This window comes from Bos indicus x Bos taurus, chromosome 13 (assembly GCF_003369695.1).
Source record: "Bos indicus x Bos taurus breed Angus x Brahman F1 hybrid chromosome 13, Bos_hybrid_MaternalHap_v2.0, whole genome shotgun sequence".
NCBI lineage: Eukaryota > Metazoa > Chordata > Mammalia > Artiodactyla > Bovidae > Bos > Bos indicus x Bos taurus.
This window is the reverse complement of record NC_040088.1, coordinates 53,657,868-53,683,482: the sequence shown is the minus strand read 5'-3', so window position 1 is coordinate 53,683,482 and position 25,615 is coordinate 53,657,868. Positions and strand designations below refer to the sequence as shown.

The following is a 25,615-nucleotide window of genomic DNA, read 5'->3' as shown; positions in this document are numbered from 1 at the left end:
GTTAAAATATTGCTTCTGTTTTATGTTTTGGGTTTTTGGCCGCAAGGCATGGGGGATTTTAGCTCCCCGACCAGGGATCAAACTTGCATCCTCTGCTCTAGAAGGCTAAGTCTTAACCACTAGACCACCAGGGAAGTCCCATGTACTTTCATATAAGGGTTAAAAGTTTCTGATTTGTACAAAATGTCTTTTTGGTTAAGTTACAATAGAGCTGATAATGAAAACAGTCACTGAAGTTTTTTTTAAAAAACCTCTTATCAAAATTCTTCTTTTGACTGATGGTCAACAGTAAAATATCTCAAATGAATTCTCCTGTGTGGAAGAAAATACAAGACACTTATATAATTTGACATACGTATCTGGAGACGCACACACAGCACAGCCAGGAGTGAGTCACCTACCAGCTTGGCGATGATGAGCGCGTCGCTCATGAGGTCCAGCAGGGGCGTCTCCGTGTGGATGTTGTAGAAGGAGTAGGCGGCTTTGAGGCTCTTGTGAGCCGGGTGGTGCATGACTGTGGAGGGGAGTGTGTAGAAGCTCAGGAAGTCAGTTAGTTTACCACTGGAGTTCTAAAGAACAAAGGTAACGTCAGATAAACATCTCCTCGAACAAGTGTCATCCAGGCACTTCAGCTCACTTTGTAATCTCTGGCTTGCACCATGGCTTTCCATCAGAATGGAGAGCAACTGCTCCTGCTCCATCCTCCAGGTCTGATGTGGAGCCCCACCGTGTGCTGGGCAGTGGCCAGGGAAGAGCGTGGAGCTGTGCCTCAGCCTAAGTGCTCACTGGTGCCTGGCAGTAAGTTCTTAAGAAGGAATGCTTCTCTTTGGTTGACTAGTGACTACAGACTTATAGGGACAGTGATAAAAGTCAATTCACTGTTTTTGCAAGAATAAGATCATTAAGGATCAGGATACTACCTTTTCCAACTAAAGGATACTGTGTAATACCTAACATCTTCTTGGCACAAGGCAGGAATTTTATCAGCTTGAAATGAAGTGGGATAGAGTTTGGGAGTTGTTTTTTTTCAAAGCTTGTAAAAGGCATTGGTTCTGCACCAAAGTATACGTATGTAAATGACTGAGAAAATCTGAAGCTATCAAATATCAAAAGGGATGCAAAAAAGATGGTGTTTGTTTCACCATCACTGGTACAAGAAATACAAGAAATTAGTCAATATTGTTTGGGTTGTTTCAGTTAGCTGTGGTAACTAGGTATATATGTGGTTACTATGCCAGTCTGCAAAGAATTCAAGCTATATTTGAATTATACAGGTGCAGAGGCTAGACCACATATGGCATTGCTAGTATTTGTTTTAGCAGAAATTTCCAGAGGGATGGATTTATTCACTTTTTGAGTGCTTCTGATTCAATAATCCTTTTTTTCAGACATTAAGAATTAAAGATGTTAAGCTAAACTGATGTGCTGTATTAGCAGCTCAAATATTAGAGATGACTTAAAGGCCTAGATTTTCTATTTTGTTAAGGATTTTAAAATACCATAGCAGAAATTAAGAGAGAAAAAAAATCACTGAATGGGCTCAGTAGCAGAGTGGAGATGACATGATAGAATCACTGAACTTGAAGAATCCAGTAGAATTTACCCAATCTGAAATAAGAGAGAGAAAACAGACTGGAAAAAAAAAAAATTAAGCCTCAGGGATCTGTGAAGCAGCAATAAAAGATTCACCATTCATATCACTGGAGACTCGGAGGGAAAGAAGAAAATGGGCTGAAAGAGACAATGACTGGAAGCTTCCCAGAGGTGGCAGAGATTTAAGAAGAGATTCAAAAAGCCAAGTGAACTCTAAGAGGATAACAAAAAGAAATGCACATCATAATAAAATTTCCCAAAGTTAAAGACAGAGATCTTAAAAGTAGCCACAGAAAAACAACTCATTACCTACAAGGAAATACTAATTCAAATGAAAATGGTCTGCTCACCTGAAACCACAGAGGCCAGAAGCAAGTGGCTCAAGAGCTGAATGAAAAGAACCATCAATTGTGAATTCTGTATCTGGTAAAGCTTCTTTCAGGAAAGAAGGGCAAATAAGACATTCTCAGACAAATGAAAACTAGAAGAATTCGTTGCCAGCAGACATACCTTTAACACTGGCCAAATAACATCCTTCAAATAGAAAGGAAATCTCAAGATACTCAAGATGGTGATATTTAAACTTTGAGACAGTAAAGAGACCTAAATGGAAGTAAAATCACTTGAAGTGGTGCAATGTGGATACCAGAGAACTGATAATTTATATCCATATACTATAATACTCAAATCTTGCTTGCTTGTGTTCAAGCACAAGCACTCTTTGTGACCCCATGGATGTAGCCCACCAGGCTCCTCTGTGGAATTTTCTAGGCAGGAATACTAGAGTGAAGTCACTCAGTTGTGTCCAACTCTTTGGGACCCCATGGACCACAGCCTACCAGGCTCCTCCGTCCATGGAATTTTCCAGGCAAGAGTACTAGAGTGGGTTGCCATTTCCTGCCCCAATACAGGGACCTAACCCGCATCTCTTGTGTCTCCTGCATCAGCAGGCGGATTTTTTACCACTGCGCCACCTGGGAAGCCCCATACTCAGATAAGACCTATACAAATATACTCAAATGCACTATAAATAAATAAAGACAGATCAAAAAATGGTCAAGGATAGGAAGGCAAGGAAAAAGAGAGGGGCAAGAGCCAGAAGAAACAAACAGAAAATATAATATGGAAGACTTAAGCTCTAATGTATCAATTATCATCAGGTGTAAATAGTCAAAATATACCAATCAGGAGAAATTCTGCAGAATACATAAGGAAACATGGCCCAAACATCACTTCAAAATCAATGACATAGATGGCTTAGAAGTAAAAGGACTGAAACAGATATATCATGTAAACATGATATACAGGCATACCCTGGGAATATTGCATGTTTGGTTCCAGACACCCTCGATAAAGCAAATATTGCAATAAAGTGAGTCACATGAGTTTTTTTGTTTTCCCAGTTTATATGCAAGTTTGTTTGCACTATACTATAGTCTATTAGTGTGCTACAGCATTAAGTCTAGAAAAGAATATACATAATTTTAAAATACCTTATCACTATAAAATGCTAATCATCATTTAGAACTTTGAAGCAGTAACATCAAAAATCACCATAACACACATGATCATAATGAAAAAGTTTGAAATATTCAAAGAATTACCAAAATGTGACACGGAGAGACAAAGTGAGCAAATGCTGTTGGAAAAAAATGGCACCAACAGGGTTACCATAAACTGTTAATTTGTTAAAAATGCACTATCTGACTAGTATAATAAAACAAAGAGTGATAAGATGAGGTCTGCCTGTACTAATAGACAATGAGAAGGAATTTTCTAAGGTTAGATGGGTTCAACTGGAGAATTCTAGCAAACATTTAAGGAACTAACAAGAATTCTATACAATTTCTTCTAGAAAATAGAAGAGGAGGTCACACCTCCCAACTCCTCTTATGAGTCAGTGGTTTCCTAATACAGAAACCAGAGACAGTAAAAAAAAAAAAAGAAACTGCATATCAGTATCTCTCATGAACTCAGGAAATACTCAATGAAATATTAGCACTCCAAATCCAATAATGTACAAAAAGAATTATACACCATAACCAAGAGAATAATTTTCCTAGGTATGTGAGGTGGTCAAATATTTGAAAATAAGTAAATAAATGTACCATATCAACAGACTAAAGAAGAAAAACCGTATGATTATATCAACTGAAGCAGAAAAAGCACTGGACAAAATCCAACATCCGTTTATGATGAGAACTCTCAGCAAGTTGGAAATTTTCTCAAATTGATAAGGAGCATCCATGAAAAACTGACCGCTAACATAATGGTGTAAGTCATGGGGTTAGACCAAATGCTCTTCCCCTAATATCAGGAACAAGGCAAGGATGTCAGCCTTCACCACTCTTATGCAATGAAGTACCAGAAGATCTAGCCCCTGCAATAAGGCAAGAGAAAGAAAGAAAAAGCATACAGATGGGAAGGGAAGAAGCAAAACTAACTCTATTTGCAGATGATAAAATTATCCATGTAAAAATCCCAAGAAACTTCCAAATAAACTCCTGGAACTAATATGTGATTTCAGCAAGGTTGCAGGATACAGGAGTATCACAGAAAAACCAATCACATTTCTACATACTAACAAGGAATATGTGGAAAACGAAACTTTAAAAAATGTATAGGATCTAGATGCTGAAAATTAAAGACCGCTGACAAAATAAAATTTAAAAGACCTAAATAAATGGAGACATACCATGTTCATGGATTGGAAGACATGTTAATTCTCCCTAAATTAATGCAATCCTGCTGAATATCATGCAATTATTATCACAATCCCAGCAAGGTCTTTTGTAAATTAAGACAAGCTTATTCTAAAATTTATATGCAAAGGCAAAGGAACTACATTAGCTAAAACAATCTTGACAAAGAAAAATGAAATGGGAGGAATCACTCTACCTGATATCAAGCCTTACTACAGAGCTACAGATTAATTAAGACAGCGTGATATTGGTAGGGGAATAGACACAGAGATCAATGGAACAGAATGGAGAACGCAGAAATGGACCACAGCACAAAGTATTTGTATTCAGCCTATAGAAAACCTTTTACAAATCAAGACAAGGTTGAATGAAGTGATTGAATTATGCCATCTTGAACAAAGGCAGTTCAATTCCAACCAGTTTTGCAAAAGCAAAACAGTATTAAACTTTGAGACACCATTCATCTCTGATGAGGTCATCCAAACTGTCCTTTTCAAAACCGAGGGAAGCAATTAATCACACAGGCAACATCAGAGCAGTATCCTGATTTCCCATTATTAAGTAGTAAAAGTGTGCTCTTGTGCCAGGAATGAAAACTGTAAGCACAGCTTGTTCTAACAGAGTGAGCAGAAGCTTGGTATAGAAGCAGTGAGTCATGGACACAGAGGAAGGAGATAGGCACTCTAGGGTCTTTCTGGGAAATGGACTCAGTCGCATAGTATTTTCATACTTTTCTGTACTATCTTATCACCTTATCTTTACCTCCACTACAAAAGTGTCAATGATGTGCTCCTGAGGGAGGAACCAGTGGGCTACTTCCTCTTCATCCATCACCGGGGCTAGATGAAACTGCTTCAGGTATGTGTTGGTGAGTTCTTGAACAGCTTTGATATCTCTTGGTTCCATTGGCCTCAAGCCTGAAGTTTTTGTAGCCTGTTGGAGTGAACACAAAACCAATGGGGAGGTTTAAATAAGAGGACTAAACAAACTTGGAGCCAGTGTGGTCCCCAGACCAACATTACCATCATCTCATGGGAGCTTGTTAGAAATGCAGATTCTTGGGCCTGCCCCAGATGTACCAAGTCAGAATGAGCAATTTCACAAAATCCCCTGGTGATTTGTATACACAGAAAGCTTGAGATGTACTGCTGCTGCTGCTGCTGCTGCTGCTGCTGCTGCTGCTTAAGTCACCACAGTCGTGTCCAACTCTGTGTGACCCCACAGACAGCAGCCCACCAGGCTGCCCCGTCCCTGAGATTCTCCAGGCAAGAACACTGGAGTGGGTTGCCATTTCCTTCTCCAGTGCATTAAAGTGAAAAGTGAAAGTGAAGTCGCTCAGTCGTGTCCGACTCTTAGCGGCCCCATGGACTGCAGCCTACCAGGCTCCTCCGTCCATGGGATTTTCCAGGCAAGAGTACTGGAGTGGGGTGCCATTGCCTTCTCTGTGAGATGTACTAGTTAAGCACATAAGCTACACAATGTGTTCTATCCTATCTTTGTGTACCAGGTCTTCGGTTAGTATTCCCTATGACCCAAACGAAACCAATGGGAACACTACAAATTCACCTATATACCCATGCCAAGAAATTTAACAGCCTACACCAGGGATTCCCAACCTCTGAGATCTAATGCCTGATGATCTGAGGTACAGCTGATGTAATAATAATAGAAATAAACTGCACAATAAATATAATGTACTCGAATCATCCTGAAACCACCTGCCCCCTACCCCTGTCTGTGGAAAAATTATCTTCCATGAGACTAGTCCCTAGGAACAAAAGGTTGGGGACTGCTGGCGTACATAACAGGGCAAAACAATCCCAGCATGTGTTCTGGAATATCATGTTTGACATTTTGAAAACACAGTTGAGAATGGCTGAGAAACTCATTTTGTCCAATAGCCCATGAATAAGATGTAGCTATTTTGTTCTCATGAGCAACAAAAATGAAAGAAAAGTCAATCATAACAGTCACCATGGGAAGGCAGGCATTTTAGTTACCAAGAACGAATGGCTAGTTGCCAAGTACTGGCCTTGGTCTTGCTCGTCATTAATTGACCAATGCTGGTCAATTAAAAGGTGATCATAATAGGCATCTGAATCCTTCATCTCATAAGTCACAGTTTTTACATAAGGCCATAGGGTTGGATGGCATCATCGACTCAATGGACATGAGTTTGAACAAACTCCAGGAGACTGTGAAGGACAGGGGAGCCTGGCGATGTCCTGCAGTCCATGGGGTTGCAAAGAGTCAGACACAACTGAGTGACTGAACAAAAACAACAAATAGGAATGACAGACTCTCAAAGGTCGGGACAAGGCCCCATCTGGATTTATTTGTTCAAGTGCTTATCCTTAAAAGAGCTTAAGGCATCAAGTATAAGAAGTGTCCAGATACCAGGACACTTGACACTGGAAGTGAGAAAGCTCACTACATTCCTTGTCTGTACAAAGACAAAACTCTAATTACTTACAAATGAGTTTGAGCAAGCTCCGGGAGCTGGCAAAAGACAGGTAAGCCTGGCATGCTGGAGTCCATGGGGTCGCAAAGAATCGGACACGACTAAGCGACTGAACTGAACTACAAAAACAACTTCATTTCTTCTAGTTAACTTGATACTTTTTTTTCCTTGAAGAAATACTGGATAAATTTTTAAGTGACAAATAACTTGCATATAAATACTTCAATTCTACCTAATCTGTCCTAAATTATTTCTGAGCACTTTTAAATTAAAAGCTGCCTCTAAGATTAGATCATCACAATTCCTGCATGCGCCCAGAGTGGTGGTTAGAGAAAACCAAGGTGGAAAATGGGTTTTCATCTTGAATGCTGGCTCTAATGGATGTCAGTAGTCATGTTGAGGTTACTAAGGTTCTGTGACAAGGAATGCTGGTCAATTACTGACTCGTGTTGGGAAGAGACGGGAGAGGTGTTCTTTGTATTTACAGATCCAACAGTCTTTAGCTGAGTATTTACTATGTACTACCCAGTTATGATTTACAGAATCTATAAAGATACCATAATGAAACTAAAATAGTTTAATACTCTAAATTAAGAGAATTTAAGTCCTTGACATTTAATAGAAAACTCAGACTTCCAGCATTTCTGTGGATCTCAAAGCCAAAGGGGGGCTTCCCAGGTAGCTCAGTGGTAAAGAATCCACCTGTCAATGCAGGAGACATGGATTTGATCCCTGGGTTGGGAAGATCCCCTGGAGAAGGAAATGGTAACCCATTCTAGTATTCTTGCCTGGGAAATCCCATGGACAGAGGACCCTGGCGGGGTACAGTCCCTGGGGTCACAAAAGATTTAAACACGACTAAGCAACTAAACAACAACAAAGCCAAAGGACCTGAACTCTCCAGGTCCCAGCTTCCATCCAAGGCTTGCTGCCGCTGCTGCCGCTAAGTCGCCTCAGTCGTGTCTGACTCTGTGCGACCCCAGAGATGGCAGCCCACCAGGCTCCCCCATCCCTGGGATTCTCCAGGCAAGAACACTGGAGTGGGTTGCCATTTCCTTCTCCAGTGCATTAAAGTAAAAAGTGAAAGTGAAGTCGCTCAGTCGTGTCCGACTCCTAGTGACCCCATGGACTGCAGCCTACCAGGTTCCTCCATCCATGGGATTTACCAGGCAAGAGTACTGGAGTGGGGTGCCATTGCTTTCTCCAATCCAAGGCTTAACCCTTGGTTAATAATGGCCTGAATAGGTGTTGAATGAATGACTGAATGCACGAATTCTTAGGTTTTTAGCACAATCATTTACCCAATAGGGTGAGGTGAAGGCTGCAGACATGGAAAAAAGTCACTGTCAGCTCTGAAGAGATGGCATTTCTTTCGCCTGGCATTCAAGTGCAAGCCAGGCATGAAACCAATATTTTCCTTTTGTTTCTGTAAGCCAATTTTAGTTATTTAGAGCATTTCTACTCTGCAATTTGTGGGAAGAGGGAAACCTATATGACTGCTAAATGGTGTTAAATGAGAAATATACATTTTGAAATGCTGGTAGGAAGACCAAAACCATACTGCATGTATACTGCGGTCATTTGAAAAGGTTATTTTTCTGCTATGAGGATGACCTTGATAAATTTTAAATAGTCTTTCTTAACATTGGACTGTTTTTGCATTTGTTACTGATTCAGTAACAATCAATGATATCGAGACTTCCCTCGTGGTCCAGTAGTTAAGGCTGTGCTTCCACTGCAGGGGGCACAGGTTTGATCCCCAGTTGGGGAACTAAGATCCTGCATGCCACAGCTCAAAATAAATGAAATGAAATAAAATGAGCCTCAAACAATGAGATTATCTCATGACAGTAACAGGATGAGGATGTTCCTCTCTGTTCATAGAGAACATTCAGAAATGAGGAATAAAGCTTGCCAACTCCTTTTTGGAGCAAAATACGCTTTTGCAGCACAATAAGAATTGTGAAATCAGTAAAATCAAAATCTTTTTTTGCCTGACAGACATCCTTAAAGCTGCAGTTGTCAAAGATTTTGGTCTGGAACTTTGTTATGGTCTTAAAAATTATTTAATACTCCCAAAGTGCTTTGTTTACATGGGTTATATTTATCTATATTTATTGTATTAGAAATTAGAAATTTTAAAGCAAAAGAATATATAAGCTCACGTTCCATTTAACCTCTAGAAGACTGCACAGTGCACTTATAAGATAATGAAAGATGCAAATTATTTTTGTGTTATTCTAAATAACTGACTTCACAGGTCCCCCGCAAAGTGTTCTGGGAACTTCCTGGGGCCCCTAGACCACACTTTGAGAACTGCTACCTCAGGTCTCTGAAGGTTAGGAAAATGGGTAATAGAATTTAGACAAGGAGGACTCAGTGAAACAGTATATTTTGGCAAATGGGCAGTGAGAAAGTATATAAACAGCAATTTTCAAGCACTTCAAACAAGTTTTTACAGGAGCTAAGTTAAAGCAGAAGGAAACATCAGATTACATCCAATTATGAAACAGAAAAGGTACTAGAAACAGGGGAAAAATATATGCTCTTCCTGATCAACAATGGCTTATATATCTCAGAACCTAAACTTGTTTCTTTCTAACATCATAAAGTCATATCCTCTCCAGGAAATCTACTGAAGCATGACATAAATTTTAATATATAAAATTATATTCTAGGGGGTTCCCTGGTGGCCTAGTGGTTAGGATTCTGGGCTTTCACTGCCGTGGCCTGTGTTTAATCCCTGATCAGGGAACTGAGATCCGGCAAACTGCATAGTGTGGCCAAAAAAATAATTCTATTTTATATAATAGCTGTTGTTTTCAGGAAGAGGTGGAGGGAAATGTCATGCCTAGGTAGAAATTTAAGCTTTGGCATAATCCGAGTCAGATGGCAATGTTTTCTGAGATTTCAATAAAAAGCAAAAAAAATTTCCAGGGACTTAACTGAGAAAATCTTAAATTTCATAAGCAAAGTCTATTTATGAATCAGAGCTACTTTCCCATGGTCGAGCTAATATGCATTACTCATCGGACTCTCCATACACTGAAATGTGTATAAAATTTGCTTTTAAGTATATAAGGAAATCAAGCTCAGAGCCCTATTAAAAAACAGAAGCAGTGCTGTTCTCCATCAAGCTATGTAGTGTGAACTGATTTGGAGCCAAGATTCCAGAGTAGAGATGTAAGCCTTGATTATGGATACTTTTTTGATTTAAGAAGGAGCAGTAAGACATTACACACTAAACAAACAAACAAAACCAAAAAAACCTACAGTTACTAAACCAAGAATATCTGTGTTTCCGCATGGCTTCATAGGCATACACTTCTTGCAACACAACGTAAAGATGTTGGGAGAGTAACCTGACTCCTGCTTTTTATCTACTTCAAATTTCTTTACCTTGGGACTTCCCTGGTGGTCCAGTGGTTAAGACTGAGCTTCCAATGCCCCTAGGGGGTGCAGGTTTCATCCCTGGTCTGGGAGCTAAAATCCCAAATGCCTTGTGGCCAAAAAATAAAAACAGTAAAACAAACAAACAAACAAAACCCAATATTATAACAAATTTAATAAAGACCAAAAAAAAAAATGGTCCACATTAAAAAAAAAAATCCTTCACCTTGAAAAGCACTGACCAACAACAAAAAAAAGTCCAACATTGTTTGGAAAGTCTCAACACATTAAAAACAAACTGACATTCACTGTAAAGCAACTATACTCCAATTAAATAAAAACGAAAAACCAGCATTGAAAGGGCAGGAAACTGTTCCTCTTGGGAAAATCTTTGTCTCGTTGGTAATGGTAGCTAATGGCATGAGCTGGTGGGGATGGTTCTGTTCTGATTGGAAGACTCTGAGCAAATCAATCTGTGTCTCAACATTCTCTTCTGTGACTGGGAACAATGACTTGACCCCTCTGATCAATGTGAATAATGAGGTTACAGATGTTAACTGTTTGGCATAACGTCGGCCACAATCAACGTTAACTTGTATAGTCTATGATCAACACATAAAGCTGGCACGGTGAGCTGACACGGTTACAACAAAGCAGAAAATGAGGCTGAACAAAAAACCTGTGTTCAGTAAAGCTCTTCTCTACACTTCATAATACAAAAATGTTCTCAAACGATAACTGTCTGGTCCTGGGAGAGAAGGAAGTGGTCTGGCTTTTGCTGCCTCATCCAGCTTCTAAGCCAGGAGCCCAACACCAAGGTTGCTGCTGGTGGCACCTTCCAATTTTTCAATGTCTCTACTTGCATCTCTTCTATCCTTTCTCTCTTTTTTTTTTTTTTAAATTAATTTACTCTTTAGTTTTCTTTCCTTCCCTATGACTTAAAAAGAGTAAAGGAGGCTGGAACAAGCCAACAAGAGCTGTTTGGAGAACCTTCACAAGCCTCAGTCTTTGCATCTGTGCAATGGGGTAAGAATACCAAATTCAGAAGGTGGTTGAGAGAATATGCTAATATACGTGACAGCACTTTATCAGCTTCGACTTATGGTAGAAGAAAAAAGGCAGTCACCACAGCACCATGGCTGGAAGAGGTATGCTCTTCTGTAACCGAGTTGACTGCAACCAAGATGCCAGAGTCTGCTTTCACCACCAATGTCCGACCAGCAATTTATCACTAATGTTTCAAAACGTGGTTACCTGTGAGCTTATGGATGCTTGTACAAGAATACGGAGGCCAATGGACAGAGTCAAATCAAAAATAACTTTCCGCACCTCTAATCATCCTGGATAAACCAATGACAGCTACTAAATTTCCTTATGCTTCATTCCACTTCAGGTGACTATACAGACAAGGAGGTGCTTTTCTTACACACAAGCTAAACAGAGTTAGGTTGAGAAACTGAAATCAGGGGAGACCAAGGAAGAACAGCATTCGCCCCTACTGGGAAAAGGAGGCTTGCTTCAAGTTCTTATTTTAACTCACAGATAGCAAAGCATTTGACACTTGGCCAGGAGGACACTGAGCATCAGCTGTGTCTTGTCTCAGCCGTGTGCTGTGCCCCTCCAGGGCCCTTTTTTCTCACAGCCATTTATGCCCCTATGTGAGTCCACCCTTCTCAGTGTCTCTGGGACTTGGCCATTAGCAGAAGTTACTTCTAGTTGATCAGTAAATTGTGATGGTCATTGTTAGATGACCTGAGGTGACCCCTCAGGGCATTTTCCAGAGTCTCCACATACTTAGCCTCATGTCTGTCACCCCAGCTTGAGGGGCCCTGGTCCTCCTTTCCCAGGACACGTGGACCCTCCCTCGTTATGTCACCACACTTTTTATTTCCCTCTGTTCTGAACTATGTTCCCCCTCCGTCCTTGGCCTTACAGACAGGCAGTGAGTTCACGAGTTCAAGCCCCACTGTCTCCAACTGCAGCTTAGACAGAAAGGAGACCATGCTTTCTGGTCCCTCTGCCAGATGGGAAGCCCTGGAATCCCTGGTTTCCTTCATCTCCACGTCTCTCCTTATGAAATTCTGCCTAAGTCAGAAACACGTTGATTCTGTCGATGAAGGAAAGACTTCAATCCGTGCAGCCACTGATCACATGTTTCTGGTAAACACACAACTGGTCCAAGACAAGAGGAGCTGGAGTTGGCCACACCTCCATAGAGGAAGTCCTTCCCCGCCTTGTTTGGAGGAACACGGCTACACTCTATGTGAATCCCTCAGCTGAGTTAAAGTACTTACTATAACCCAAAGAAAGAACAGCTCTGATGAAATCAAAACTTCACACTACAGATCCCATCTGTGTGGACAGATTCCAAGATGGCCCCAGTGATGCCTGCCCACCTTCACTGGAGTTCACGCCCACACCATCCACTTATCTTGAGTGTGGGTGGGACCAATGACATATGGCAGTAGTGATTTCACTTTGTGAATTGACTACACAGGATTCTAACTTCCATCTTGCTAGCAGATGCTCTCTGTAGACTCTCCCCGTGTGCTGTGATCTGCCCTTCAGAGAACCCCCCACCGATGAGGAGCTGAGGCAGCCTCAGGCCGACAGCCAGCAAAGAATGGAGGACCCCAGTCCATCTGCCCAACAGGAACTCAAGGCTGGCAACAGCCATGTGAGCTTGAAGTGGATCCATCCCTAGTCAAGTTTTCAGACGAGACTCTGACCCTGGCTGATGCCTTGATGACAGCTTCACAAGGAGCCTGAAGCAAAGACCTCAGCTAAGCTGTGCCTTGATTCCTGACCCACAGAACCCAAGAGATAGTACATGTGTTGGTTTCAGCTTCTGCCTTTGTGGTAGTTTCTTATGGAGCGACAGAGAACTCATTTACCATCTGAGCCCCAAATAAAAGCCAAGACTGGTAAGCACATTTAAATTTTCCCTTATTAAGGGACAACTTTTCACACTGAGAAGTTTCTAGTTTAAAACGATGCTAATTCAATAAGACATTATTTCCTCTCCCTAGGTTTCTCTTTTAAACCTTATTCCTTAATTCCATGTGCAAAGAAACCATCAGAAGCTGGGACTTTTCTTCCCTCTTCCTGAATAGAATGTAAGTGCTCAAAATTTAAAAACCTGCAAGTTAGGAGTTCAACCCCATCCAACCCCAAACTGAAGACCTTTTAAAAGCCTTAAACAAAACAAAACAAAACAAAACCTGGTATTTCCAAATGAACTCTCCTCCTGGCCCTGAAGTTCTCTGAAGTCTTTTAAGCTACATATTCACATCTTCAGACACATGAACCAGTTTTTAGCTTCCTGCAAATAATTCTTTTCTATGTTAAAAGTTTCAGTTGTTAATAGCTTCAAAAAACAGCAAGCCATTCTTACTTACATCTGGAAGTCTGTACAGCTTCATCGTTCTCTGCAAAGTCATATTTCTACTCAAGTGAGAAAATTTCACTTCTACCAATTTTCTGGGGTTTAGTGATCGATGCCAGTATCTGAAATACAATACAGGCTTTAAGGTCTGATTGATTTCTAACTCTCCAAGTTTTTACTCTTTGTCTCAGCTCAGCTGTTACAGAAGTACTGAACAAACATCATGTAGGGCCTGGTGCAGTGCAGGTCCTGGTCCTCTGCCTATGTAATTATTTTATCTGTCATTTTTACCTCGAAATGATGTTCCAGTTATGCTCTTTTGACATTGGTAACCTTCCGTCTCTTTTAATATAGAAAAATCTTAAAATTGCAGAAGAAATATTGACAATGTCCAGTTTGTAAGTATTGAATGACCATCACAGATTCTAAGAAGGCAAACCAAAAACTTTAAAAGCATGAAAAGACTCCCTGAAGTTAGTAACCTTCACATTTATATAATGCACATGGAAGAAAACTTTTTGAGAAATGAGTCTGAATTTCTTAAATGATTCTGGCTTAGGTACTGGAATGAATGATTACAGATTATATTAAAATATACCTGGGAAGTCTTATTTATTCTGTTTATTTATGAATAACTGAATAGGAGAGAGGCATTTTACAGGTTTGTCTTCTATACTCTGAAGTTTTTTCCTGAAGTTTCATCTTATTTGAGTCAAAAAAAATAGCAGTGGCTTCCCAGGTGGCTCAGTGGTAAAGAAGCTGCCGGCCAGTGGAGGAGATGCAGGAGGCTTGGGTTCAGTCCCTGAGTTGGGAAGATCCCCTGGAGGAGGAGATGGCAACTCACTCCAGTCTGGATAATCCCATGGACTGAGGAGCCTGGTGGGCTGCAGCCCATAGGGCAGCAATGGGTTGGACACAACTGAGCAGGCATGCATACACACATGCAAAAACAAAGGAGAGGGAAGGACTTCCCTGTCAATCCAGTGGTTAAGACTCTGCACTGCAAGTGTAGGGGGTGAGGTCTCAACCCCTGGTTGGGGAACTAAGATCCCGTATGCTGTGCAGCGCAGCCAGAAGATACAAAAAATTTTTTAAAAATAGTAGAGGGACACAGACTCTTTCTGATGCTCTAGAAACAGGTTAGTCAAGTGAAATCTGATATATGATTTTCTTACTGGATTAACTTTTGAAAGCTTGAAAAGAGCACATGAAATAATAAAGTAATAAGAACAGAGCTTTAGCCTTCTTTTCACTCATAGCAGACAAGTATGTTCAGGCTTTCCGGCTAGATGCTTATCAAGCTTTTGGAGCAGTTCCTGACAGCACTGGTACAACACTGAGTGTTCGAGAGGGAAAGAAAATGGTACTACAGGGACATCTCCTGATAACTGATGCCCTGGGTTTCACAAGGCAGCAACTAGCCTTTCAAATGAAGAGACACAGAAATAGACACACAGCATCATTCATATACATGTGGCTGTGGGGTTTACCACAAGAATACTGGGCTAATGGTTCTTGGTTGTATCGCCATCTCTGCTACCAACCAACATCATCATCATGGGTCAGCCAAAACCCTTCCAGGTTACAAGGGTGGAGAATACTACTTGTAGAAACATGACAAGGAGGCTTGAAGCATTAGGCAAAGGTGATGTGCAAGATAAAGGTGTGATGCTAATACCTGCACGTGGCCACTGGCTTTGGAAGAACCACTCCAGCGGTATAAACGGCCTGGAAAATCCCTTCCAGGTTCACTCTCCTGGTTATTTCTCGAATCAACACTGGGGCTACCCGTTTTGATCTCAATTTCTTATGAACACAAAGAAAGTTGATTTCAACCATCTTCTTCACACTAAGAAAGAAAGGTGTTGAAAATTAGATCTAATGTAAGAGAAGAACATTTTTAAAAAGCAAGATAACACCTATAACATTTCAAAGAATATGAAACTGAAAGGCCTCCCTTAACATAATATTTAAGTAAAATATTCTACCATTTAGATATTTTACAAATTCAGGTTAACACACTATTCCCCACATGCCGCCACCAAAATGATCATAAACTCTAGGTTGTGGAGATGTAAACCTTCTTGTTCTAAATAAATCTGAGAACTTGGGTCTGTTCTAAAGTTTTCAGTTTAGAAACTGGATCGGCTGTGCCTCAAAGCTTCTATATCTGTTTTTCCTGTAACATATACAATTATGGCAGAAACTGGGTCACCCAGATGCAGAATCTAATAAGATACTGCTTTGGAGTATAATGCAATCTCTGGGATCCCTGGGAAGCACCTTGACAAGGCCAGAGCTGGTGCTTTTCTAAGCAACAATAAATCTTCTAGAGCTTCAAAGTCCATCCGCTGCTCTGGTTCCAGATATAGGCATTTCACTTGGCACAAAATATTCCTTGAGATCAAATGCGTTTCAGCAGTAAATAAGATCACCTAGCATACTGAAATGTGAAGAGACCTATGCACTAAATCTTTGCATTTCACAGCTCTATCTTTGACTCTCTAGGCTGGAGACCCAGGGCAAAAATGGAACATACATATCCTATGGATAAAAAGACTTCTAAAAAAATTCCTTCAAGTACTTTCCTCCCCAGAAACAAATCTGAAGTACCTATTTATATCTTTGTTTTTTTCTACTAGGTACATATATACGTAACCTGGGTGTGCATGTATCAGACTGGGAAGCAGAGAAAGATGGAGAAAAATACAACTGTCTTTTTTGGTTATTGTACACAACCTTTTAAAATGAATTCACAACCTTTATTTTTTAGAGCAGTTTTAGGTTCACAGCAAAACTGAGCAGCAAGTACAGAGTTCCCATGTACCTCTGCCCTCCCCACAGGTACAACCTCCCCTACCATCAACAACATGTACTCAGGCGTTTTAAAAAGCCATTTGTAGAGACGTGGATGAAACTAGAGCCTGTCATAAGGAGTCAAGTAAGTCAGAAAGAGAAAAACAAATACTGTATATTAACGCTATATGTGGAATCTAGAAAAATGGTACAGATGAATGTATTTGCAGGGCAGGAATAGAGGCACAGATGTAGGGAATGGATGTGTGGACACAGTGGGGGAAGGAGGAGGTGGGATGAATTGGGAGTTTGGGACTGACATATATATACCACCATGTGTAAAACAGATAGCTAGTGGGAACCTGCTGTATAGCGCAAGGAGTTCAGCTCGGTGCTCTGTGATGACCAACAGAGATGGGATGGGGGAGGGGGAGGCTCAAGAGGGAAGGGGTATATGTATACACATGGTTCATTCACGTTGTTGTACAGCAGAAACTAACACAGCATTCTAAAGCGATTATATTCTAATAAAATAAATAAATAGGTTAGACATTGGGAAAAAGAAGCCTATTCTTTTTTTTTTTTCCTGATGGAACAGTGATTTATTTGATATGAGCACAGCATAATTCATTTAACCAATATTTTATTATTGGACATTTGTGTCATAACCATATAATGGGAATTTTTCTAGATAAACACTAATTTGGGAAGTTGTTTGCCTTGCAAATTTGTTCATGGTGAGTTTCAATATGTCAGGATTCAGGAAGCTTTTACTCTCTGTTTTCTTCCTTAGTGTCACTTTTTTTTTTTTCATAGCTGGGCCAGTCGTTCCAGGCCCTTCTTTTTTTAAATTTTATTTTATTTTTTAACTTTACAATACTGTATTGGTTTTGCCATATATCAACATGAATCTGCCACAAGTATACACGTGTTCCCTATCCTAACCCCTACTCCCTCCTCCCTCCCCGTACCATCCCTCTGGGTCGTCCCAGTGCACCAGCCCCAAGCATCCAGTATCGTGTATTGAACCCGGACTGGCGACTCGTTTCATATATGATATTATACATGTTTCAATGCCATTCTCCCAAATCATCCTACCCTCTCCCTCTCCCACAGAGTCCAAAAGACTGTTCTATACATCTGTGTCTCTTTTGCTGTCTCGTATACAGGGTTATTGTTACCATCTTTCTAAATTCCATATATATGCGTTAGTATACTGTATTTATGTTTTTCCTTCTGGCTTACTTCACTCTGTATAATAGGCTCCAGTTTCATCCACCTCATTAGAACTGATTCAAATGTATTCTTTTTAATGGCTGAGTAATACTCCATTGTGTATATGTACCACAGCTTTCTTATCCATTCATCTGCTGATGGACATCTAGGTTGCTTCCATGTCCTGGCTATTATAAACAGTGCTGCGATGAACATTGGGGTACACGTGTCTCTTTCTCTTCTGGTTTCCTCAGTGTTGTATGCCCAGCAGTGGATTGCTGGGTCATAAGGCAGTTCTATTTCCAGTTTTTTAAGGAATCTCCACACTGTTCTCCATAGTGGCTGTACTAGTTTGCATTCCCACCAACAGTGTAAGAGGGTTCCCTTTTCTCCACACCCTCTCCAGCATTTATTGCTTGTAGACTTTTGGATCGCAGCCATTCTGACTGGCGTGAAATGGTACCTCATAGTGGTTTTGATTTGCATTTCTCTGATAATGAGTATGTTGAGCATCTTTTCATGTGTTTGTTAGCCATCTGTATCTCTTAAAAGAAGCCTATTCTAACCCCAATTCTTGAAGAAGCAATACGTCAAAATCAACAAGGGACAAGCTTCACCACGTACCTGTCATAGATCCGAATGTTTGCGGGGATGGCACTGATGAACCCCACCAGCTTTTTGTTTGAAGACACCCTGACCCCACAGTGCCACTGAAGGAGCCAGCCTGGGGGACGCAGAGCCCTGAAGTCAACACGGGCGAGGAAAACGAGTGTGCTGAGTGTCCAAGAAAACAGGGACAGAGACAGACAGCCCAACCCCACTGCAGTCGCATCCCCACCAGGCAGCGGCAACCATGAGACTCACCACAGCAGGAACTCAGGCGAGTAGTCAAACCGGAACATGTTGTCATCATCCTCGACGTAATTCTCATTCAGCAAGGTGTACAGCTCCCGGAGCTATGAGACCAAACGTGTCCCACCTGTGACGCTAGGGAACGACACAGCAGCAACCCAAGCCAAGGCGGGGACTGAGGTCTAAGGTTTTACTTACCACTTCGGCATTACCCAAGTCTAAAGTGTCCCACATAAAACCCTGCGGCAGGGAGTATGGTTCCTGACGCACGTTTTCTTTATCAGCTTCAATTGCGCCATGAGATGTTATTACTTCATCTAGATACAGGGAGAAGGAGAAAAAACAAAAAGATGTTTCAATTACAAAGTGTTCCAATGACCCCAAACGGTCAGTTACAGGAAACAAAAGCATGCTTTAGGGCTACTGAGTTTCACATAATCTTTAAAAATACTGTACTGTTTCAGCTACCTCTAGAGGGAGGTAAGGTAGTTACGTGGAGGTGGAGAGTAACTGCTATCTGAACAATTACAGGAGAAATAACTCGTCATCCGATGGCAAACTGGACGCAAGAAAACAATAGTGATTCCTCAATCTGAAGCCTCAGACTAGAGACTAATCATACGGCACAACTGCCGGCAATGTAGGTTTGCTATGACAGTCTTAGAGATGTTTTCTGTTTAACTCTGTTTTTCAACAAACAGGGGGCAAGGGCTGCAATGACCTCTGACCCCTCCCAGCACAATCCAAAGTTCAGTTCAGGACTGTCTACTTCTGTCCGGGCTGCTGGCAGCACAGTTCAAGCCATCAGTGTCTCCAGCGATTTCCACAAAGGTGCCCTTTTCCAGTCCTTCCTCTGGAACCTCCCAGTGTAGCTGGGATAAAATCCAGCCTCTTGGCCGTGGACTGTTGCCTGTCTGGCCACCCTCAGCACATCTGCCCCACCGGCCTCCCTTGGGCTGGGCCTCTGCTCAAAAGGCTGTCCCCGGCTGCTTTCACGTGAAAGCAGCCGCTCCTGCTTCTTCAGACGTAAGTTACACACCACTTCCTCATAGCATCCTCCTCAACGAAAGCTCTTCCTACGTGGATGTGTCCTCCCTACCTGCTCACTGTTAATCCTGCTTTCCCTCTACTGGCTCCCGTGTCTGCATCCCAGCGCCTGGCATATACAACAGATACTCAACAAACATCTGCTGAATAAATGACCTTCAGGTACAGTTCTTACCATCACAGACCTTTTTACAGGGGGAAGTCACAGAGTTTGCACCCACCCTAAAGGGTTTCTTTTCTCTCCTCCTAATCCCTGACTTTGCTATCCATCTTATCTCCAGTCTACCAGCTCATCCCCACATGAGTACCTCAGGCTCCCTCAGGTCAGCCCCAGTGGCCAGGGGCCCAGCTGCTCCCTTGGGGTCCCTGGGGAGTTGCTCTTAGGGCTTGGCTGATGTACACAACACCAGGGGCTCACCCCATTCAGGCAGCTCCAAACGGCGGGGTGTGTTTGACTGAACTGGAACAGAGCTCTGGAGAGAGACGATGAGATAGTCTCCCTGACTTTCAAACGTTCTCCCCAACCTCAGGTTCCCTCTTCGGCCATTAACCTGGCTCTGCCTTAATTGAGGTGCATAGAGAAGGCAAGGATTTAGGGGAGGGGCTAAAATGAGGTGAGCAGAGGGCTGGTGCACTGGGGTGGGTGCCAGCTAAAGAGACTTTCTTCTCCCCTGAGCCACGACCCAAAAGCCACCAGCAGCATTTAGCCAAACCCAATACATTCAGATCAATAAACCTTCATTCCCTTTAGCCAATGGTCACTCAATTCAGTGTCATTTAAAATCCAGTAAATTCATTCTAGAGGGTCTTCTTTCCTCACCAAATAATTTCTAGAGACTTAAAATCAAGGGAAGATCACTGCTTTCTGCTTCTGTTCACGCTCTGAAGCTCTTGCTTTTGAAGCTGCGTGGGGTGAGCGTGGGTGGTAAAGGAACAATCCCTTTTAAAAAGTTTGAAATCCATGATTTGAAGGCATGGAGGACAGTTGTTTCCTGCTTTATAATTGATGAAACTGGCTATCTGTACATAACTTGGCTAATAAGACTTTGGAATGGCAATGAACCCCTTATATTAAATATTATATATTATACATTAAATTTTGAATCTGGAACTATCATTGAAGAAATATATGGAAATGATACAATTATTTATCTTTATATAAACATAAGTCAAAGCAACAGGTTGAGCTTGTAATACACTGATAAGCATTTTTATGGCATTTAGAGCATCTGTTGGGTTGGCCAAAAAGTTCATTCCGGTCTTTCCACAAGATGGTATGGAGAAAGCTCAATGAACTTTTTGGCCAATTTTATTCTTTTTTTTTTTTTTTGCATAATGTGAAAGGGTAACAATGGAATTATGTTTACAGAAACTTAAGTGGTAGAAGTTTAAGTGAAATACGATGGAGCAGGCCTGGCACTGCAGGAAGAGGACCAGTAATGAAGTTCTGACGTGACCCAGAGCCCTTACGAAGGCCTTCACAAGGCGTCCTGATTCACTTACACGCAGTGTTACCACACTGGTAATCATTAACACCATGGGTGAATGTTCAGAATCCTACTGTTAACAGGGCAAAATTTTCTATTTCAGTAAGATTTAATAGGCAAATTTCCTGTGTCTTCTGGGATAACTGAGGTGTGAGACTGCTAAAAATTTATGTAGAAGGAAAAACCACTCCATGAAGACTGGAACCAAAACACTGGTGGTGGGGAGGCTCCTCTTTTATGTGTATATCTATATATTTCATACACTAATGTTTGAAGTGTGGGGACACTAGATTTTTTTGTAGGCACAGGAGTTATATTAAAATTGTTGTTACTAAAAGCCAATGTCATCACTCAATATTTATTTTAATAGGAAAAATATGACTCAGAATCTGTGGTCTGAAACAAATCATATAAGTGAAATCAAGTCTCTTTTTGTGTTTTTTTGTTTGTTGTTAACCCAGCTTTGTTTTCAGAGGGAAAAGGCAGAAAAGCTTACTTAGTTTGGGTACCGGCTGTGTGTCCCAAAACTGGTATCTGTGTTTGGCAGCCTCATCAATGTTTCTGGCAGGGCCCTGGCATGCAGATAACAGCTCCATTGCCCTCTGGATATCCTGCAACTTCTGCATTGGGATGGTGGAATTCTACAACAGCAAAGACACACAGACACAGAGTATGAGGAAGCTGCCGCTGCTCCCAAACCTAGGGCAGGTACATGCACGCCTGCCTCGGAGGCTACAGCGTTCGCTGGAAAAACGCACGATCCTCCTCTAAGCGGGGACCCTGGGCTCAAGTATGCTAACACATTAAAATATAAGCAAAGGTACAGGATAAAGGCAACAACAGTCCTATAGGTTTAATGGGGTTCTGACAGTCTGGAAAATCTCTAGTAAATCAAGCCAATGTTTGCTTCAGTTTCCCAAACATCTGCAAATGGTCCTCATGGTTAATTACTCATGTGAGTAGAGCAGCAGAAAGGGCTGCCGTGCAATGCAAACGTGAGCATCATACAGCAGCCAGTCAGTCCCTGGTTTTGGCTTCACTGATGGAGTTAATGCTTGGCAGGAGCAATTCGGGGACAAAAGAAAGAACTTCTAGAATGGAAATGAGGTGGACAAGGCAAATTTTAGTTCATAAAAAGAAAGAAAGAAACCTGAACTAAGTGCTGGGTGGAGGAGGAAGTTCATCAAGAAAGGACTCTCAAAGGATGCCTTATCCTGGACCACACCCCACCCGCTACTAATTCTGATGCTCCACCAGAAACAAATCCTTCAATGAGGATGTGCAGTTTCCTCCACGAATTCAGAACCTTTTGCTACCATAGCCTGTTAGCCCCAACCCAAGTGTGGTAAATAACCTTCCTTTTTAGTAAAGTGTATCCTCAGTCTATAAAATTGACAATGCCTTTAAATACTAAAGTTCCTTCCTTAAAACCAATATTTCTGGCATTTCTGAAGATTCCTTAGGTCTTTTTTTTTTTTTTTTCCTGGAAAATCCCTCAAATGATGTAATCAGATCAGATCAGTCGCTCAGTTGTGTCCGACTCCTTGGGACATAAGACTGAATATGGAAATTGGTGAGGTTTTCTCAACATGCAAAATTACTGATGAGTTTTAGAATTTTGATGCCATACAAAGAACGCTCTTCACTGTGGGTTCAGAAGCGGTTAGAAAGAGTCTCAGAACTTTCAGTTCTTGTCAACATCACAGGCACCAAGGAAAGGTACCATCGACCCTCAGTGGTTTATTAACAGCAGGTCTGGACTTAGTTCAATTCTGAATCTGAAGTCAGTGACCTAGAGCAAATCCTTTTATCTGGGAAGCTGACTTGTTTGACTCAGCGTTAAAGTCTTAGTCACTCAGTTGTGTCCAACTCTTTGTGATCCCGTGGACTGTAGCCCACCAGCCTCCTCTATCCATAGAATTCTCCAGGCAAGAATACTGGAGTGGGTAGCCATTCTCTTCTTCAGGGGATCTTCCCAACCCAGGGATCAAGCCCGAGTCTCCTGCATTCCAGGCATATTCTTTACCATCTGAGCCACCAGGGAAGCCCCAGTACAAAATATTTAATACAGATCGTCCTGTGGTAGTTTGACTCACTAGGTTCCCTTAAGATTCTTGCCCTAAAATGATTCCAAGAAACAAAGTGCTGGAAATCTAACTAGAAGTAGGTTAAAGTCTTGATATCTCCAGTTGGAAGTCTAACAGCATCACCCAGGCCTACCACAAATATTGTAAGCTGTTTATCTTATATTTTGCTTGAGGTCTAAATCATCAGGTTCATACATCAATTACACATACTAATTTAACAAAGTTATATTGTTGTTCTGACTTACTGTAGTTTTAGATGTCTCTTTTTGGGTCTCCTTTGAGCCTCCAACACAAAAGTAACAGATTCCTAGCCAAATGAATTTACATCCATCTGAGCCCCAAAACACAATGAAGAGACTTACAACTTACACAGAAAGTAAGAGGACAGTATATTTAAGCTAATAATGCTTGAACATGCATCCATTTATGTTACAATAAGCCAAGTAGAACCTAGTCTTACAAAAATATATCTACAGTGTCTGCACTGAATTTGCCATAGTAATTCTTCCCTGCTATTTGAATTAAATCCTCTAACATGAATATACCAAAATCTAACTCTTTCAAAACAAACATGCATCAGCATCTTTGTTTCAAGGAAGCCAATGATGGTACCCCGTCTCCACGAAGAAACCCTCAGAGTGGTTTCTGCCTAAGCAGGCTGACCAGCAGTCTTTATATAAAATCACCATTCATGAAGTAGCTATATCCCAATGCTCAATATTCAGTGCTCTCTTTTAAATGAGTCTAGTTGATTTACAATATTATGTTAACTTCAGATGTACAACACAGTGATTCAATGTTTTTACAGATGATGCTCTTAAAGTAGATTCAAGTAAGTGCAACTTTCAAATCCACGGTGACAGGGCAGTAAACTTGGCTATGGTAAATTCTTAAACCTATCCAATCACCTTCTGGAATAGCACCAAATGGAGTGTTTAGAAAGGTGAGACTGGGTGAGGATCCCACATTAGTCTCCCACTGCTGTATTTCCGATGTAAGAGTCAGACATGCCTCTGCTTCTCCTTATCTGCTCCTTGGGAAATACTAAACACCAACTGTACTCCTTGTCCACTAGTTTCCAATTTAATACCATGGAAAAAATGTCCAAGTCTTTAATCACCATGAAGTGTATAAGAACCCAAATATCATTTTATTTTGGTTCTTGAGCATAAACCACAATATTCTTGAAACTAAAGAATCTCTAAAAGTCACTGTAATTGATGGTTTTATGTTGAGCTGGCATCAGTTTAAGGGAAAGGAGCCTCAGTTTTTAAGATGCAGTGAAAAGCCCACATTAAAACAATTTTGACTTCACTAAAAAAGAAAGACTTTCTCTACCACGTCATACTAGCAGTTCCTCCTGCCTTGCCTGGTTCCTTTTCCTTAAAATGCTATTCATCCACTCATTTTATTTTTAATTAAAAAAATTTTTTAAGTAGAGTTGATTTACAATGCTGTGCCCCAAAGTGACTTGGTTATACATAGATATATTCTTTTTCATATTCTTTTCCATTATGGTTTGTCACAGAATGTCGAATATAGTTTCTTGTGCTATACACTAGGGTTTTGTTGTTTGTGAAAGAAAGTGAAAGTCGATCAGTCATGTCTGGCTCTTTGCAACCCCATGGACTATTATACCGTCCATGGAATTCTCTAGGCCAGAACAATGGAATGGGTAGCCTTTCCCTTCTCCAGGGGCTCTTCCTAGCCTAGGGCTCAAACCCAGGTCTCTGGCATTGCAAACGGATTCTTTACCAGCTGAGCCACAAGGGAAGCCCAGGAATATTGGAATGGGTAGCCTATTCTCCAGGCCAGAATACTGGAGTGGCTAGCGTATCCCTTCTCCAGTGGATCTTCCTGACCCAGGGATCGAACCGGGGTTTCCTGCATTGCACGCAGATTCTTTACCAACTGAGCTATCAGGGAAACCCTGTGTTGTTTATCCATCCTATATGTAAGAGTCTGCATCTGCTAATCCCAAATTCCCATTATGTAGCTGCTTCTAAGTGACCAGAGGTAGGGGAAGGACCCAAAATCACCAGGGGTACGGGGACTGGCAGCAGCTGGGGATGAGAACAGAAGGAATAAGGAGATAGTCATGAATGCATGTAAGTAACACTACATTTATCTGATGAAGCAACCTTAAGAAATAAAAAAGATATCTTGCCAGCTTATACGAGTTACCTTGAAACTTATAACTGTAGATAGACTATTTATTATCTGAGAACCAGAATGAAAATCTATCCATGGAGACTGTACTTTATTCTCACCCCAGAAAAGCAGTCAGGGAAAACCTGGGGCAAGTAATTTTCCTTCTTGGTGATTCCTGGTCCTTATGTGTAAAACTGATAACAACAACAACAAAACCACCTGCCAGACTCACCCACTGTCATATGATGTAAACTTTGTGCAAGAAGGAAATTTAGACCCCACAAAACTTGCGTAACCATAACGACTGCCATGTATATAGTATAAAAACCACATAATAAAGATGGTCTGATTATGACTTCACGAGAGCCTGTGAGTTGGGTAGCTTTGGGAGGGGCAAGCCTGGCAGAGGCACCTGGCTCGATAGCCACAGGGCCAGGACCGAGCTCCTG

At 41.3% G+C, this 25,615-nt stretch overlaps 1 protein-coding gene across 4 annotated transcripts in view; it reads right to left on the bottom strand.

Moving 5' to 3' along the window:
- The window catches only part of NMT2 (N-myristoyltransferase 2), a 60,504-nt gene that overhangs the window by 3,590 nt on the left and 31,299 nt on the right, over window positions 1-25,615 (bottom strand). For 2 of the 4 annotated variants that reach the window (XM_027559863.1, XM_027559865.1), the window contains 8 exons: window positions 21,425-21,569; window positions 18,593-18,711; window positions 18,407-18,498; window positions 18,167-18,283; window positions 15,210-15,380; window positions 13,545-13,653; window positions 5,058-5,228; window positions 402-569 (listed from right to left, as the gene is read on the bottom strand). In XM_027559863.1, the coding sequence (XP_027415664.1) occupies window positions 402-569; window positions 5,058-5,228; window positions 13,545-13,653; window positions 15,210-15,380; window positions 18,167-18,283; window positions 18,407-18,498; window positions 18,593-18,711; window positions 21,425-21,569 (1,092 nt within the window). The remainder of the gene's footprint in view (window positions 1-401; window positions 570-5,057; window positions 5,229-13,544; window positions 13,654-15,209; window positions 15,381-18,166; window positions 18,284-18,406; window positions 18,499-18,592; window positions 18,712-21,424; window positions 21,570-25,615) is intronic. The other 2 variants (XR_003514172.1, XM_027559864.1) reach the window with 2 other exon arrangements.